Source organism: Drosophila miranda, chromosome 2 (genome assembly GCF_003369915.1).
Source record: "Drosophila miranda strain MSH22 chromosome 2, D.miranda_PacBio2.1, whole genome shotgun sequence".
Classification (NCBI taxonomy): domain Eukaryota; kingdom Metazoa; phylum Arthropoda; class Insecta; order Diptera; family Drosophilidae; genus Drosophila; species Drosophila miranda.
In genome coordinates, this window is record NC_046675.1 from 7,918,584 (window position 1) to 7,937,225 (window position 18,642).

The 18,642-nt window shown below is 44.8% G+C and overlaps 3 protein-coding genes and 1 long non-coding RNA gene across 4 annotated transcripts; 3 read left to right on the forward strand and 1 right to left on the reverse strand.

Moving 5' to 3' along the window:
* The first annotated feature begins 1,591 nt into the window (after positions 1 to 1,591).
* LOC108156414 (zinc finger protein weckle) lies at positions 1,592 to 3,597 on the forward strand. The gene is made up of 4 exons (XM_017287862.2): positions 1,592 to 1,854; positions 1,915 to 2,940; positions 2,998 to 3,347; positions 3,406 to 3,597. Exons 1-4 carry the CDS (start codon positions 1,669 to 1,671, stop codon positions 3,536 to 3,538), a joined length of 1,695 nt encoding a protein of 564 aa, XP_017143351.1. The 5' UTR covers positions 1,592 to 1,668; the 3' UTR covers positions 3,539 to 3,597.
* Positions 3,566 to 18,463, reverse strand: LOC108156413 (leishmanolysin-like peptidase). The gene is made up of 10 exons (XM_017287859.2): positions 18,315 to 18,463; positions 17,476 to 18,239; positions 10,147 to 10,298; positions 6,422 to 6,452; positions 6,269 to 6,351; positions 6,074 to 6,185; positions 5,614 to 5,999; positions 5,137 to 5,550; positions 4,772 to 5,064; positions 3,566 to 4,716 (listed from the first exon to the last, which is right to left on the reverse strand). The coding sequence occupies exons 2-10, from the start codon at positions 17,596 to 17,598 to the stop codon at positions 4,256 to 4,258; spliced, it is 2,055 nt and encodes a 684-aa protein (XP_017143348.1). The 5' UTR covers positions 17,599 to 18,239; positions 18,315 to 18,463; the 3' UTR covers positions 3,566 to 4,255.
* LOC117187066 lies at positions 9,088 to 9,691 on the forward strand. Its single transcript, XR_004471854.1, has 3 exons — positions 9,088 to 9,410; positions 9,463 to 9,546; positions 9,604 to 9,691. It is a non-coding gene; the product is annotated as an uncharacterized LOC117187066 (long non-coding RNA).
* Positions 11,997 to 13,221, forward strand: LOC108153839. Its single transcript, XM_033388845.1, has 4 exons — positions 11,997 to 12,169; positions 12,220 to 12,366; positions 12,424 to 12,600; positions 12,654 to 13,221. The coding sequence occupies exons 1-4, from the start codon at positions 12,113 to 12,115 to the stop codon at positions 12,810 to 12,812; spliced, it is 540 nt and encodes a 179-aa protein (XP_033244736.1). The 5' UTR covers positions 11,997 to 12,112; the 3' UTR covers positions 12,813 to 13,221.
* Positions 18,464 to 18,642: the final 179 nt, after the last annotated feature.

An 18,642-nucleotide genomic window follows, 5' to 3' on the forward strand; every position in this document is an offset into this window, starting at 1 on the left:
TTTTATTGAATAATTGTTATTATAATTGTTATTCTTGATTTTTATTGAATAATTGTTATTATAATTGTTATTCTTGATTTTTATTGAATAATTGTTATTATAATTGTTATTCTTGATTTATATTGAATAATTGTTATTAAAATTGTTATTCTTGATTTTTATTGAATAACTATTATTATAATTGTTATTCTTGATTTTTATTGAATAATTGTTATTATAACTGTTATTCTTGATTTTTATTGAATAATTATTATTATAATTGTTATTCTTGATTTTTATTGAATAACTATTATTATAATTGTTATTCTTGATTTTTATTGAATAATTATTGTTATAATTATTATTTTTGATTTTTATATTTGATTTGTATTAAATAATTAAAATCCTCAGCCTCGCGCGACAGGAATCATGTCCCGAGGTGCGCACGGCATCATGACCCCGTGCGCAGGATCCACCTGGTTACTGGAAGACCAAAAGGGTGATGCCCCTGGTAAACAATGGTAGGCAAATCGGTGACCACGGGCACGCAAAAGGTATTCCTAGCCACCGGAGGAAGAGTTAAATAAATTTTAATGATATGCAAGTCCAAATCTTCGGTAGGCTATATCTCAGATAAATAGGGCCAGATCGGTGCAGGACCCACTCTCCCAGGACCGTGGGGATCCTGTCAATGGATGGCCATCAAAATCACGACTTCGGAAATGAGGCCGATTTTTGGCAAATTTCATGATTTTTTGCGAAAATCGTGAAAAGATGGATGTCCTTTTTTCTGACGGCAGTCGATTGGCAGTACTCTCCCGATCACGAAATGACATGCCGCACTCTGATCGGCCCATAAATTGCCGAGATATAGCCAAAGAAAACGGCCTATCTGGCCGTTCGATAGGTTCGTGTAATTGGAAAAATATCCTTGATACTTCGCTAAGGACTCCAAAAACCCCAACTATACATATTTAGTTTTCTATTCTATTTGTGACCCCATCTGAGCGTGCGATGGCTTCCTGGTATACAAAAAACGCCCCTGATCTGATGGATCAAGGACATTTTTCCCAATCAAAAATATTTAGTGTTCTGTGCTATTTGTGAACCAGATCGAAGGATGAAGATGGCTTGTTAGGTTCGGATCTTGGATAGGACTCTGTCTGGCTCGTGTAAATCGGATATGACTCCTTTTGTGGCAAAGCGTAGGGTACATACATAAGTCCGGTGTGAAGAAAGATATATTTTAAAATATATCCACGCGTCGACTCAGCGATACAGCAGCGGCATCATGGCTATAACCCGCAGCAGGACAGCTAGCCAGGAGCACATCCCTTTAACCTCCCGAGAGGAGCTACAGAGGAACCCCCCGCATAGGAGGTACCGATGGTGGACTGGAAAGGCGAAGAAAACATCGTGGGATCTATATTTATTCTGTACATAATAAAAAACATTATTGTGATATAGAATCATCTGTTTGGCGCTAGATTCATCAAGGCTCATCTTTTAAATGGGTTAAAGTAACCTTATATTTGGTATGTAAAAATACCAAAAAAAAATGTTTTCTTTTTTTGATGATATGGCAGCTCAACTCTCCGCAAATGTCCTATTTGTGGCCTAGCGCGTAATTTTACAAAACATAAATAACAATTAAACAGATCTTATATTTTCGATGATTGCGGATGCAGAATGACCAACCATGGAGCTGGAGGGGCAGTGGCCAATGCAAGTGCATCCGCCTGGCACAAATGGTGTCGCCTGTGCGCCAAGGACCATCCGCAGAACGCAAACGTCTATGCGCGTAACCAGCAGGATCAGCAGTCCTCCTGGACGAGCATGTTGGCTATGGCCATTGGCAAATACTTCTGGGTGGATGTAAGAAGTGATTGGGCTCTGCCAATAAATAGATATTTAAACGATAGGTTATCGTTGCAGATCAAAGTGGAGGACGAGCTGAGCAACCACTTGTGTGTGGAATGCTTTATGCTAATGGAGTGCCTGATTGAGTTCTCGGAGCGGGTGCGACGCGTCCAGACTCTCTTCAGTAGATTGCAGAGCCTATCGCCGGATAGGTATGTGGACTTTGAAGAGCTGCGCACGGATTGCGGTCTACTGACCGACGAGTGGAAGCACGTTATGTCGAGAACAGTCGCGCCGCCGCGGCGCTTGCCGGAGAAAGTAATTGAACTGGAAGTAGAAGAGCATTTCCGAGTGCAGGAGATAATGGAAGAGGAAGAACGAGAAATGCAGGAGGAGCAGGAACAGGAGCAAGAGCAGGAAGTGGAAGAGCAAGAAGAGTTTATTGAGGAAGAGGAACATCCAGACAGTATGGAGGAGGATATGGTAGAGGACTGCATCGACGAGGATTCCGACATGATAGATGAGAGCGAAGGCGAGGAATATAAAGTGGATGCATACAAAGAGCCATCAGAGGAGCCACCCGATGATGCGGAAATAGTGAAAATAGAGCGGGAAATGGGCACAGAATCGGATGCAGAGGATGACCCTACGCCAGACCACTTGGATGAGAAAGCTACCACACACTCATACAAATGCGACATCTGCCGCAAAACCTACAAAAAGCCGAATGCCTACAAGAAACACATGCTGGACGTGCATAATGTCATGCCCGACGACTTGCCCAATCTCGAGTGCAAGCAATGCGGGGCCATCTTTCCGACTGTGGCTCAGCTGCAGACCCACGAGCGCACCCACTTGCCGGCCAAGGAGAAGGCCGACAATTCCTGCCCCCACTGTTCGAAGCTCTTCACCACGTCAGCAACCCTCAAGCGCCACATCGACGGCATCCATAATGACATCAAGCCCTTCATCTGCGACATCTGTGCCAGAGGCTTCAATTTGCTCGCCGCTCTCAATGACCACAAGCTGGTCCACACCGACGAGTGTCCCTTCGAATGCCCCGTCTGTCAGCGACGCTTCAAGAACAAGGCCAGGCTCAGGGTAGAGTACAGCCATGGAGTCATCTCCGAGCATCACTAATCTCTGAACCACTTCCAGGTGCATGCCGACACGCACAGTGCCACCATCTACGAGTGCAACATCTGCGGGCTGAAGCTCAAGACGCGGCGAACCTTCAACAAGCACAAAGTAGTCCACTCCGACAAGAGGCAGCACAAATGTGAGCAGTGCGGTGCCGAATTCAAGCGTACCAAAACATTGAAGTCCCATCTCATCCTGCACACCGGCATACGGCCGTACAAGTGCAATTTCTGCGACAAGGACTTCTCCAACGGCTCCAACTGCCGTTCGCATAAGCGTAAGGCGCATCCCAAGGAGCTGGAAGAGGAGGAGTCCAAAGGAGTGACACGTTCCACAATTTTACCCGTACTCGAAGAGCTGGCAAAGGCGTAAGTACAACAATTAGGACTATAATTACCAATCATCACCTAAAATCTCATTGATTAGCTCGAATCGCATCAAGAGCCCTGCCAAACGCTTCAAAAGGAAGCCGAAAAGTAATGGAAAAGCAAGTGAATCTCCAGCAAAGGACACGGAAGGTGAGAGCGAGATCCTCTACAAACTGGTTGGGGATCTGTGACCCGTATTCAATAGGAAAGTATTAGAATAGACTTTACAATAAACTTTATTTAAAGACAATATGGAAACCAGCCTAACTTCTTTCAATACAAAAGACATGGTATGGTCTCTTGGTTTATTCACAATTCTCACACTAGTCTATCCCCACTACAGAGTACAGAATACATATTACAATTTGAGGGCAGAGTTCACATACATACATTCGTTAAATGCTCGATAGGCAGCTGAAACACTTTAAACTTAGACGAGAAACTAATCATCGAGTAAATATGTAGATCACATGAAAATCAAATCAACGAATTTCGAAAAGCGAGAATTAAACATTTATAATAAATAACAAGGTATTTTTTTGGGCGATGCGAAACAAAATAACAACACAGAGCCGGGTCTGGGACTCCCGAACATCAAATAAAGTTGCATCGGGCTTTGGAATGTTTAGAACTTAGAGCTGCCCGTGAATGTCCTCCTCGTTTGCTGTGATTCGATCTCTCACGGACACACTTAACAAAGATCACATGTAGGGATGGACAAAATACATTTACAATTATAAGTATAAGTATAGCTAGATAGGGGAGGCATGGGTATGGGAATTACGTTTACAGAGGGACCTATAGTTAGACGAATTGAGCTTATGATACAGCTAAAATGTACAAATTTCACTAAATACACGTAGAGCAACGCAATAAAACTGCTTTCAAGTGGATCAGCGACTGTTGGCCTAACTACGCCCCAGCCGCAGACCCGCCGCCAGCAAGAGTGCAGCACTGATTATGGCCACGGAACGTTGTTGTCTGCTCTCCGCGCCACAGGCAAGATTGTCGCGCGGGTATTTGTTGAGTGGATCGGCCTCCTCACCGGGCCGGCACTGTTTGCCCTGGGCGGCAAAGTGGGAGCCGCACAGCTCATGACAGGGCGGGCACATGATCGCACCCTTGTGCAGCCAGCCATTGGCGGCAATACGGATGGAGAGCTTTTGGCCGGGGAACGAGCACTTGTAGGTGTAGTTGCCCACCAGGATGTGCAGACGACCGTCGAAACAGGTGTACTTGTAGCAGCCGCTGCCCCAGTGCTGCCATTCGCGGGTCTGATGGCAGGAGCGCTCCTCCCACATGGCCTCGCTGTGATCAAAGCACTTCGAGCCATGGCCGTAGCTCTCCAAGGCAAAGTTCTTCTCCGGCTCTGCAAGGGAGTTGCTTTAGCAAAGAGCAGAATCAAATAGAAGTCTTGTAGTTACTCGGATTATTCTCCACGAAGCGACAGTGGGAGCCGCGCACTATGATGTTCTTGCTGCGCCAGGTGAACTCCTGTATGTAGGGACAGTGGTCCGCCAGCGAAACGGAGCCGCCGTAGAAGCCCTCCTCGCCGCTTTTCACATTTTGGAGGCTGTCGAAGTTCTGATAGCTCTTGGGCAGCTCGTAGTCGTGCCGGATGAGATTGCACAGCGCCACCGAGTTGCGATCGTCGGTGCATTCGGTCTGCAGCGGATCCTGCTTGACCTTCGAGCAGAACGGATGTATGGAGCGGCCTCTGTGGAGATCAAAACAGGCAGAACAGTAAGTACTTGGCTATCCGTGTGGAAGAGCAGACTCTATTTCGCACCTGGCATGATTCATTTGTATCCAATCCTTGCAGCTGCGCATGGCAAACGAGCAGCCAAGACCCTTGCCCCAGCTAAGGGGAGTGGCCATCGAGTAGTTGGCCCGATACCAGCCGGAGTCCTCCATCAGGGCGAGGGTGATGCGTGAGAAGACCGGCGACTGTGTGTGCGTGCCAGTCATGGCCTCGTTCTCGAGTATGCGCTTCTCCCAGTGAGTCAGGGCGGTGCCCTCGCCGCCCTGATCCTCTAGCTCAGCCCCCTCGAGTTTGTCGCAGTCGAAGTGGGCACGCGCCTCGGCCACCACGCGAGGCGTCACCATCATATCGACCTCCTTATTGACATGGCCACCACGCACAGACCAGTTCTCGCGCACCACCTTGCGTATGGTCTCGTTGCTCCACTGATGGATCTGCAATCTGAAATGAGATTTACATAGGTACTAAAATGTAGGTACCTTTTTTTCCTATTTCTTTGCTTACTTTTCGTTCAGGAACGGCTTGCCTGTTTCTGATTTGCGCGGCGTGCGCGGTCGTCCTTCGTCATCCCTGAAGAAGGCATACAGACTAACGGAGAAGCCCAGGGCATGCAGGATCTCGTGCTTGACTGTGGATATGAGCGTCTGCAGCTCCTGCGGCTTGGTGCTGATGCTCTCCGGACAGAGATTGGCGTGCCCGGCTATGGGCCGGTCCAGGGCCGCCTCCTGCTGACAGTGGGCCGCATAGGCCACTGTTAATCCCTTGAAGCAGCGCTGGGTCTGCCGTGCCGAAACATAGAACACAAAGTCCGCATTCTGGATGCCGTCTCCCGGCTGGGTATTGCTGTCTATCCGGCAGTTCTGGCCAGTGGCATTGCATACGCGACAGACCTGAAACACAATCCATTCCCATATGAGTAAGGGATTCATGGGATATTGGGGGGAAGGTGAAAGGGCAAACCCACATCCAAATGCTCGTTGGGCACCTGCACCTCGCCGCACATTGTCGTCGCCTTGCACTGGTCAATGCAGTGGGTCTGGCCGTTCTTCACGTAGACCTGGGTGCTGTTGCATTTCCTGCCGAACAAAAGCAAAAACAGATGTCAATTCATGGATATTTTATAATTGGCCAGTGCACTGGCTTTGTCCCCGAACCTTACCTATTCAATCGTATAATGCCCTTGGTCTCTCGGACCATCAGGGCCTGTTCCCAGAACTGCACGGCCTCCGGCAGCACAGTATCCTGAAAGGTCAGAGGGGTGCATTATTAAATGTCAAAACAGATACATATTCACCAAATTTCCACCACTTACGTTTATCAAATTGAACTTCTCCTCCTCCAGCCTGAAAGGGGGCGACACGGCGTAGGCATGGAAATATAAGAGGATTTCGGGTTGATTAGTTTTCAGTTTTCGGAAAACCAAACGGATGGACAACCAGCCCTGAGTGCCAGCAGCAACAAGAGCTTGTTTCATAATTGATTGGAGTCTGTTGGGAGGTTAGAAGTTGGAAGAACAAGTCCCCCGTATAAATGGGGGACAATTTATACATGTATCCCTGAGAACGTGTCTTCTATTTGCTGCTATGTTACCAAATAAATTGAGTAATTGGTATTGGCAGACTTCATGGATTCTGGCTTTGTTTGGGATACCATTGGGGTCGTTTAAATTGCACGCATCGAGAGACTGCAAAGGAAGCTTCTGTAATTTGCACTCCAGCCTTTGCCCTGTTCCATTCCGTTGACGTCTTATGAGGGCAGATGTCGCCTTGTGCATCCCTTGTCTCTGGAGGATCGGCTCAGATCTTTATCTATGATATTCTAGTGGGTTACATCGGCCTGTACCAGTACGCCTGCCAGGAGCCTAAGGACCCAGGCACCCTTTGGCTAATTATAGCTTCCATGAGCACATCTGTAGGGCCTGGGAAAGGATCTCTTCTTTTGTGTTAATTTTTAAGATAGAAATAAGCTAGTCTAGCAAGTTAAGGATTTTTTTGAATAAATAAAAAAATTGTCTCTCAATTGAATACTGACTTTTATCTGTCCCCCTTTTATCTGTCCCCCGCTAACTGCCTGATACTTGTGAAACGCACTGTTTACACCTGTTTCAGCCACTTACTTATTAATAGAGAGATTGATATCGAAGCCAAATCGAGTCAAGTAAGTTTTCCTGCTGACCTTGTCCGCTCTGCTGTCGCTGGCCAATCGAGGGGACGTTCGATTATACTGTAAATTGGATGGGATGTGGTGGAGCAATTACTGGGGCTGGGGCTACGGCTAACCTTAGGAGAGCCGCCACCGCGCCTAGCTGCGTTAATTTGGACAAATTGCGGCTGCTCCGCACTGAAAAACCAATTTGGACTTCAAGTGTTACTCAACTCGACACGACTCGACTCGGCTCGGTAACGGTGCATGGCCAAAGCAACGCACAGATACAGATACAGATACAGATACAGTTAACAGAGTGAGCTGTTTTCTTGGCTACGATACGTTTTTGCCTCTTTTTTTTGTGAGGCCTTAACTTGACATTCGGCCAAGTCAGATTGTAAACTGTTTTGCTGTTTGCTTGGCTGCCTGCCATTAAAGTGCAATTAAAGGCAATTTCCATACCCTAGCTTAGAGGAGGGTATGATCGTTTGAGAGGAGCCGAGGAAGCCGGGGGAATAATAGGGGATTTCTGGAGATCTTACTGCAGGGCACGTCCTTGCTCATTTTGCAACTATTCCTCTACTTAGCCCGAGATATATTCTTCGATGCACAAGCGAAAAGTGGAAAAGAGTAGGCCCGTGAAGCGAGAGGGAAGCATTGGTAGACTGGGACCGATGCTCGCGATCGAGAATGCAAAAACAAACGAGGGGGAACGTTGTGAGTTGCTGCGGACACCGCAACTCTACAGTTATACCCGATACTAAGTCAGTATGGCTCTCCTCCGGCAGACGCCGCTAATATTAAACGACACGACAAAGAGTGCGTGCGAGAGAGACAGAAAATCAGTCTGAGCGTGACGTCGGGCGCTGCGTAGCCACTGCAAATTGATTTGTTCCTATTGGCTATAAAAATTATCTGATCTAAACCAGATTCAGCAATCTGATAGATATGGTCGTTATCTATGATTCTGCGTTTTTAGTTTTCTCGAATGTGCAATATTGTGGATGCAACAGATTTGCGTTCTTTGTGGGGGCGGAAGGGGGTGGGGCGAAATTCTGAGATATACCTTTTATAGTGAGATCTAACAGAAGTGCGGATACCAAATTTGGTTACTCTAGCCTTAATAGTCTCTGAGATTTTTGAATATCCCCAGATTTTCGTCCTTTGCGGGGGCGGAAGGGGGTGTGGCGAAATTTGGACATAAAACGGTCAAGGTCCGATATTACAGGAGTGTGGATACCAAATTTGGTTGCTCTGGCTCTTATAGGTTCTGAGATCCTTGAACTCATATTTTGCAATTGGCAAAACCGACCATGAAACCTGTGTGTTAGAGAGAGACAGAGCGAGAAATAATGAAATTGCTTTCTTGATTCTGGCTATAATCATTATACGATCTGGTTCAGATTTTGCACTCTAGAAGATATAGTCATCTTCTACGATTCTGCGTTTTTGGTTTTATCGTATCTTTAAAAATGTGGATGCCACAGATTTTCGTCCTTTGTGGGGGCGGAAGTGGGCGGGGCGAAGTTTTGAAATATTATTGTAGCAGTGACATATCACAGAAGTCTGGATCCAAAACATCGTTGCTCTAGCTCTTATAGTCTTTGAGCACTAGGCGCTGAAGGGGACGGACAGAGGGACGGACGGACAGACGGACGGACGGACAGACGGACAGACAGACAGGGCTCAATCGACTCGGCTATTGATGCTGATCAAGAATATATATACTTTATGGGGTCGGAAACGATTCCTTCTGGAAGTTACACACATCCACTTTTACCACAAATCTAATATACCCCAATACTCATTTTGAGTATCGGGTATAAAAATCCACATCTAAGCAGCATTTTCCGAAACACTCCGGAAAAACGAATCACAGTCATAAAAATTGTGTGATATTTTCGTTGGTGCTTCTATTTTTGAAAATCTTAAATATAATCGAACATTCCGAGTGATGGCCGAACCGAATCTTATCTATGAGGATACCTACTCCTCCAGCTCAACTACATCGGAAGACTCGGAGTATTTTATGGCTGAAGGGGGCTCTCAAAAAGATCATGATGAATCTTCCACAGCCACTGATTTGAGTTCTTATAATGATCCTTCGGAGGGGTCCATAAAAGACGATGGGCCAGCAGACGCAAGGCCAGGATGTGGTAAGCCGTAAACTAACGAGTTTCTGCAAAATTAAACCTTTCCACTCCAAAGGATCAATCGATCTTAAAAATGGCCAATTAGGCTTCTGGTGCGTTATTTGCTAATCTGTTTGCAAATTACGCTGCGAAATAAAAAGTAAGTACAGTCCTTTCTTGGCCTTCGATAACTATAGATACATATATCTATTTGCAGCATGCCCATTCCACATTCCTTTTAGACGACCAAAGGAATTTTTAAATATACATTTTTTGTTGGTTTTCAAACAAATAAATATATTTACGATTTGTACAGCAATTTTCAAATTCCTTAAGCCCTAATTTATTTTCCATAGATTTATTTCCTTTGTCCTTTGATGCACGCCCCAAAAACTATATTCACTCGTAATTTGAAAAGACGACTGGTCTTTCATTTAGTCGCTGTGCAAATCCATGTCTGTGTCATGGAATAACTACAAATCATGCAGGAATCAAATGGGGGAATGGAATATATTCTATGTCCTCCAACTAGGGGGCTGCGGGCTCGGGGCTGGTCTTGTCATTTAATATCCGCAATTAAAGTGGTAATCAATCAAAATCTTTTTCAGTGTGTAGCAGATTCCCCCACAAAACGATTGACTTTCAAGGTCCCCAAGCTATAAAAAGAGTATACAAAATTCGTGGCCCTTAAGTCTGGAGACTGGTTTTTTTTAGAGCTGTAGCTGGTGCTGGTGTCTGGTGCCTGGTGGCTGGCACTCACCTGTAAACGGAGTCATCATAGACGAGCAGAATGCGCAGCGGCTGCTCGGCGGTGACGCTGCGCCGGCGCACGCTATGCACGGCTGCGTCGCTGCTGCCGGCGGCGTCGTCATCATCGCTATCAGCCAGTTGGATGCGCACGCCATGGACGACCTATAAAAGCGAGAGATATAAATAATGAGCTAAAGATGGAGAGAGAGAGATTGAAAGGGAAGACTGAGAAAATCACTCAGCGGTGCTTAAACGAAAGCGAAAACTGCTCAATTTTGTTGCTAGTTTTCTCATATTGTTGTTAACATTTTAAATGACGACATGTCACACAAAGGCCACACAAAGCCCAAAAACCCAAAACCCAAACCCAAAGGCAAAGGCAAAGGCAGTAATTGGTCTGTGCAAATTGCAGGGAAATTAATTTTAAATTGCCCGCCAAAATGTCGAACGATTGGCACATCGCAGAGCCAAAATGTCAATGATTGGTGTTGCTTGTTTCCCTTATATTGTATTATTTTTCGCTGCTCATTTATTAGTGGGTATTGTTTTGTCTTTTGCCCAATACAAAAATAAAAAATAATAATAATAAATATGCTTTGCGGTCATTGTGCAATGTGTGCCAATTATTAGGAATAAATTAGATGTCGTCGTCGTTGAATATGCATGGCAGGGTCGATGATAATCTCGCGACGCTCTACGGCATAAATTCGTGGCAAGTATCTCAGAGATGCACACACACACACAGTCAAGACTGAGGCATGCTATAAATATTTTCATTTAAGGTTGCGGCGTCTGGGCCTCCCTCTAATGGCGGGGCGGTCTTGACTGGTCTTGAAAGCTATTCAATTTCACGTCAATTACCCTGGGAGGGTCCATTAAAGTGAAAATTATATGGTCCGGGGGGCCTAGGGCCACATCCATTAAGAACATACAGAAAGTAAAAGTAAAAGCCAGACAACAAAGGAACAAAATAATACAGCTAATTTGCACACAAAATGGATTGACAGACAATTCTGCTGGGGATTTAATTGATAAAAACCCATGATGCCTGCCATAAACGATGCCGTGGGAAGTGATTTGTGAGGTGTTCCCAAGTGTGGGGCTGCCGAGTGCTGCTAAATGGCACCAAGAGACACCTGCACCAGAGCCAGTGCCAGAACCAGCTCCTATTTGTCGCAGAACAACAATGGTAATGGGTAATGGTATGGTAGTTGCTATGGCAAATGGCGATATTTATCTAAAAGACTGACAAAAGAGTTTGGCCTTGAAATGAGCTGAACAAACAGGGGCTTATTGAAGTGCGAAAGGGGGGAGGATTGGAGTGCTGAAGGGGGGGAGGATTGAGGAGCTGAAGGGAGCACTGATTGAAGCTCCCTCCTTCGCAGGTCGCAGGTGATCTTGGGGTTAGTCATCATTATGAGTAAGCTTTCAAGGGCCACTTGTCACGTGCAGTCACAATGTGCTATATCATCGCTCAAAACCCCCCGTTTCCAGGCAACCCCCGTCTTCAAAAGTATCATCTGTCTTTGAGATAAAGATGGGCAAAGCGTAAGCCTTCAAAGAGCCGGCTTCAATCGTGACTATCAAAACTTCACTTGCCCTGCCCCCGTAGCCCCTCCAATAACTCGACATATCTGCGGTTGAATGCATTCAATAGGCATTTGAAAAACCACACAAATTACAAATCATCTGCGAAACGTTTGGCAGGTGAAAGATTATGACGCACAATACCGTTTTGGACAGCCATTAGCGAGAGGTAGAGAAAGAGGCGGCGGTGAATGCAACCCCATGGCATTCTTCGATGGATGCGAGTGAATGCATTTCATTAATCGATTCGCTTGTACAGCAATCATAAAATCGACAAATGATTTATAAATGCACATTTAATTTCAATTTTAAATAATTAAAACTACATCAACAGAACACTAATAAAGTGTTGTATAATCTACCGAAATATTCCAGTACAAATCAAGAGGATGACGAGAGTGGTTTATTTTTATGCAATATTCCTGGCGAGCCTAGCCTATTTCGATGTGAGTGTGGCTCTCTGCTGACTCGGAATCTCTATTCTAGTATTCCTTAGGTTGAGGGCTCCTACAAGTTCAATTCGCTGGCCTGCGAGGTTCTTAGCCCACAGCTGGGCTGGATCAAAGAGTGTGCCATCAAGGCCATCGATCGGAAGCGCAACATGTTGAATATTGTGGCATATTTGAACAGAACCATTACAGAAGTAACTAGTGATCAAAAAAGACACCATAAACTGCATATAGTGTGTCTATTTTTTCAGTTTCAAGTCCATTTTCGATTGGTGAAACGCGAAAGCGGAGGCTGGCATCCGTTTCTGTACGATATGAAAGTGGATGCTTGCATGTTCTTCAGGAACCGCCGAAAACTGTTTATTCCCAATTTAATTTACTCAACATTAAAGCAGTTTACGAATGTAAATCACAGCTGTCCGTATTTGGTGAGTCTATCGCTTGGTCTATCATGAACACTTTCGATGGAACTTTTTTCAAGGCTGGCACTGAACTAAGTCTGATGCATTGGACTCCGAATGAAGCGATGGTACTCGAGAAATTTCCCGCAGAATTTGGCCAATATGGACTACATACAACTTGGTATTCTGGCAAAGTGCGTGCTTTGGAAATTAATGGCTCAGTTCTATACTATAAGTGATTTGTATTTACTTAATACCATGCTCTTGAGGCTCAAAGAATGACTGATTCACTCTGGCACCCTTTCGGACACACTTTCTAACTATCGCAGTGTAAGCCTTCATACTGTACGCTTATTCAATCTCCGATAAGACGTAATGGCCAACTGGCTTGCATTCAAAGCACAAAGATTGGAATATCTAACAAATTTTCTCGGTTTGTGGGCCACATTCGAGCGTGTCCAGCTTTGGATATGCGACTCACGTTTAAGGCAAAAATTATAGCAAATTATCGGCGAACCGAAGCTGAAAATACCCTTGCTGATTCATCGGAAAGTCTTGGACTTTTCTTAGTTTGATGTTATTTTCGGCACTGTTTCGGCTCCTAAGACCTGGCATACCCTTGGCCAGGGTATATGCACAAAAAGTGTATCAAAGCAAATAAAGAAAAGAGAAATGTACCGCTAAAGCCACAGTTGGCTGCGCCTGCGCCTGCTTGATTACCTCCCGTATTTACTTTTAAAGCCAAACAAATAAGCTGCACAAAAACTGGTAAGCATAAATAGCAAAAAACCCGAAGACACGCACGACGCCTGCCCAGCCCCGCCCAGTCCGTGCCTTGGGGCGGGGGGCGCACCACAAGTTGGCCGGATTATGAAGCTCCAACGCGGTTTGTCCAGTTGCGCATGCTAATTTGGGAGCGGGAATCGATCATCGATCGGTTGAGTAATTATTTACGTCTCTGTCTGTCTGTCGGTCGGCCGTGCATGACAGCATTTCTTTGACTCTTTCTCTCTTCCTTTTCGGCTTTTGACGACTGTCACCGTCACCTGCGCTCGTTCAATGCTCGGCTCAAGTTCGGCAGATCAATGGAACGGGCCGTTGAAGCTTTCAAGCCAGTGTGTTGTTGTTGCTTTCCATTGAGCATTTTGTTTGTGCTTTCACTTTCATTGGCACGCCACTCTCAATCTCACTATTTGGTATTCTCGCACTGTTCCGCTCTCCCGACTCTCCGTTTTCCGTTAATTGTTTGTTGTAATATTGAGCTGCTGTTTCTTTTCCGATGGCTACTTTGCATGCTGAACGGCTCTATGGCTGTGCAACTTTGCGATGCTCTCTTTTGGTGTCTGTCCGTACCGCTCTCCGCCTCATCTGTTTGCTGATTATCATTTTACTCAATTTATTTCTTACCTCACAGCTTGACCGCATTGGAAGTGTACGGCGGGGGACGCGACTGGGGCCTGACACTGTGTTACTTAATCGAAATCATTAAATGCATTCACTGGTGGCCTCCCCCCAAGCACTAGCTGATCACGCGGATTAAAGCCCATTAGCACTGTTCGTCCATCTCATTCAATTTACGCAGCTTACTGTTATTAATCGGTTCCGTTCTGGCGTGGTCTGGCTTTCCATCAAAACAAGTGGAATAGTTGCCTTTTCAGGCACGTAGCCGCACAGCCCCGTGAGAGCGTTCCGTTCAAATTGAAATTCCAGCAATTGGCACGCCGAGAATGGAGCGGGAAAAAAGGGGGGTTCCAAAGGCCTGCTACCAGATGCCCATGTGCGGGGCTTACGTTGGCTTGTGCAAGGGATCCCATACCATACCAATGACCTCGACCATCATAACGTTTCCTGTTGTAGTACAGGGTACAGTCGAGCTTCCATCACAGATTCCACAAAAAAAACATGAATGCTTAAAGGGCAGTCCTCGTACGAGTACGTAATGTGTTCATTTTTTGTTATCTTTGTATATTTTGCATATCATGTTAACTTTTATGTAAATAAACATAAAATAAATATTTATTTTTTATTGAAATTAATCCACAATTACATTGTCAGATACTTGAAGCAAGACCCGTCATCATACATGTTTACATAATGATTGAATCGTAAAAATTAGTCTTAATTAGGACAGGTTTTTTGTTTCTATACATTTGATTAAAGAATAATAGGAGTTATTATTATCTGGAGAAGCACACCCTGGAATATATGCCTGAAGTTGTCTTTAGGGAAGTTGTACTGTAGTGGTTACAGTACGAGTATGTACAATGAAACTTCTCTTCTCCTGCAAAAGACACTTGTTCGCTTGTTGGCAGTTCGCCAAGTTCGTTTCAAAACCATTTCATTTAATGGCCCTGAAGCGGTCTGTAGTACGCTTATGCTAACTACAGTTTGCTTTCATTAAACGTGTTTCCACTTGCCTCGTAGCGTAGATAGATTCAAGATATTCATTCGCATGCTGATTTGCCCGGTGACGGCTGTTTCTACTGCTTTTATAACGGCTACCCCCCCACGGGTTTTCCTGCAACTAGACCCTCCTTTGTTCAGTTCTTCTCCTGCTTATCCAACGGTTGCTGCTGGTGTTAGTAATTGGATTGAGCAACAGCAACAAGTTCTGCTGAAGTGCCTGTCATATTTCTCACTTTCTAGGCCCCACTCCTCCCACCATTCCACGTGCTGGATACATGAGTTGCTGCAGCTGAGCGACTGTATAACAGAAGCTCATAATTCGCTTATTATTGTACAACGGATAACGAGTCGTTTATTGAAAATGACAAGCAGAACAACGTAACAAAAAGCGCTCCATTGCCTCTGGCGCTCCAGAAAGCGGGCTTCACTACACTGAACAAAATTGATTATATGCCAGGAAACAAAATCTCGCAACTAGATTAAATTTCACAATTTGGTTTTAAGAAAAACATCAAAACCGAAGTGCAAACCAAATCATGCATAGACCTTTCTGCGAACAAAAAAAAACTCCAACAGATTATTGGATTTAATTGGAGAGCAAACTTTTGCCACGCAGCCAACCGAACTTCTTGAAGCTTCCTCAAGCGTTAATTGGGAGAGCGAAATTCAAGCGAAGAGCGAAAGGAAGCTTGAGTAGAAACGCCTTCGAGGAGCTTACAATTGACAAACTTCGAATTTGCGTGCAAGTCGATGCATGACTCAGTTCGCAGTTCTCATGATACTTTTTATTAAGAAATGCCCGAGCGAAGTGCATCTGAATTCGCATTCATCCACTCATCCGGTCGGTCTTTCAACAGTTCCACAGCGTCGCTGTCACTGCCACGTCGACAAATGATTCAATTTGGAAATTTTACATTGTAAAATTGTACATTGTACATTAATTAGAATCGTGTGCTCCTCCTATATGAGTATATACCCCGTACAATGTAGCATTTATAAAAGTAACGAAAGCTTTGCGGTTTTGGGGGTTTACGGTCAAAGTAAAAACATACATATATGTACATATCTCCCGCATATATTTATTTATTAAATCTCCACAACCACGGCACGTGACAGGATCGATCTCAAAGTGTAAGAGAGAGAGAGAGAGAGAGAGAGAGCGAGATCTCTGGGTTGAAAGGGAGACGGCCTCTGGCGGTATATTTTGCACTCATAAGAGTTTAAGTTACAGATAATTAATTTATTTGCCCGCCGGGCAACCTCGACAGCATCGTTAGATACAAACAGGCAGCGTGAATTAATTCTCCCAAGTCACTTTTACTCTAAAGGCGGGGAGGAGTGCAAGTGGAAGTGGAACTGGAACTGTAGTACTAGTCATGTAAATTTCCCCCTTTGCACAATTGAAGGCGACCTTTGTCTATGGCGACATGCCAATTAAAATGCCGTTGATTGGAAAGAAATAAAATATGAGAAAATCCCCAAAGCAGCAAAAACAAAATAATGGAATCTTAGCTTCGGATGGGCCATATGAAGCTCTGAATACCCTACTTTGCACATCGATTTCCGAACTGAAAAAGATTAGATTATCTTAATGATCAATCTTTTATGATATTTTGTGAAATAATTTCGATTCTCCATTTTTCAAAGCCAAAAAACCAATACGATTACGCACTGTCTGCAACAGCTAGAATAGGGGCCTGGCTGTAACAAGTTGGCGGCCAGTGTCTGACATTAAGACCATAACTAGATCAGATCGCTCGCTCATACATAGGTACAGTAGCTACAGGTGCTGGCAGTGAGGCAACCATCCAACGAACCCGACCCAACCCAACCTCTGGTAACCACATTGCATGCACTACACTACACTTTGCTGAATCTTAAGTGCGCATATATAATTATCCATTCAGTGGCATTAGTCAATAAGCTGCGGCTTCCATTGCTCTTGCTTTTAACCAGAATCATTCGGGTGGCTGGCTGGCAGGCTGCATGAGAAACCGAATTTAAGTGAACTTTAATGACACACTAATTAGTTGTATTCGTGGAAAATCCTCCTTTGTACACAAGACCAATTAGAAGCTTTCGTCAAATGGACAAAATGCGGCATTCCGCGTATTCCGACTATAATATATTCGTTTTGATGTCCTTGCTTACGCTCATAATAACAAATATTACAATGAAAAGATTTGTTCCCCCTATTTGTGTCCATTTGCTTGGAAAAATCGAATACAACATTCAGCTTCTATGCCTTTACAGAATTCGATTTGTTGCTCTGATTCGGGAAGGGAAAATAATGATACGCTCACTTTCTAGAAGACTTTAAGAAACATCCAAATAAACCGAATGTACCCTTTGTTCGTTACAAGTAGCATTTTTGCAAAGCTCCCACAAAAGGGACATTTCGTGGAGTTTCCTTTATTTGTGTGTTTGCTTTTCTTTCGTTTCCTGGCAACGCCACGATTCCTCCTCCACCTCTCCCCCTCAATCGATGGCACTTACCTCATGGGCTTTGGGATGCTGGTGCTGACAGTTGTGTGCGGTGGCCGTCGCCAGAAGCCAGCAGCAGAGGCCAAGGGCCACAAGGAATGTGCCCGGTTGGGTCTGCAGCGGAGGCAAGCCCATGTTTAGGGCGTGGGACTCGTACTCTGAATATAGCTAATTATAGATTCCTGGACAGGATTGTTGCATCGTTTTCGCCGAAGCAGTCGCTCCACAGGATGGATGGTGAATCTCTATCTTATTGAAGAGCGCGTTCACTGGACCATTTGGTAGTTTGCTTATGACGGCATTCGTTGTTGTACGAGTATTTGTTTGCTTTGTCAATTACTCGTAAATCGCGCTCTGCGAAACCGGTCCCTCTGCTGCCCGCCCCCGGTTCCTTTCTCACACGTACAACCGCATATATGTATGGGTGTGCATAAACTACACCACTGAAAAAGTGCGGCCTTTGGACTACTTTTGTTTTTGGGTGGGTGTGTCCCGCGCGAATTCGACCCACGCCGCTGCAGCAGTCTTAGATTTAGTTGCTTTTGCAGCAAGCGGCTTGGCGTAGCCACAACATCCACATAAATGTCAAATTCTCATGAACTTCCCGGCGGCAGAATGCATTGCACGGTCCCTATTTCTCTGGCTTATTTATCCGCGCAACACATTCACAAATCAGCGTCCATTTAATCGAATGTTTTCATTGATCAAAACGTTAAATACACAACAAACAAAAACAATGACGCGGGTGGGGGGTAACTCCACAGCGATAGAGCGTCCTGTGCGAGGGGAGGTTGGGTGGTGTGGTTATTTTTGATAAATCGAAATATCAATAAGGGATATTGTGTCTCTACCTTAACATTGTATCAACGCAATTGATATTCTAAATTTTTATAAACGTATTCGGCGTTACTTCTGTTTTCTGTGTTTCGCGACCGCGGCGGTTTTATCCACCACCGACGTTGGACTAGTTGGGGCTGGTATTGGGGCTAGTGTTGGGCTTGTAGAAAACAGAAGGGGGGAAGTTAGAGATATTAATTTTGACCTGCCAATATATCGATATATATTATGTTCTGATAGTTTTAGGTGATATGTATTGTACCTGCGAAATTATGTTATTTTTGCGGATACATCATCAACGGAACTACTTTTCTGAGTAAATAGACGATATTTTGATTTTTC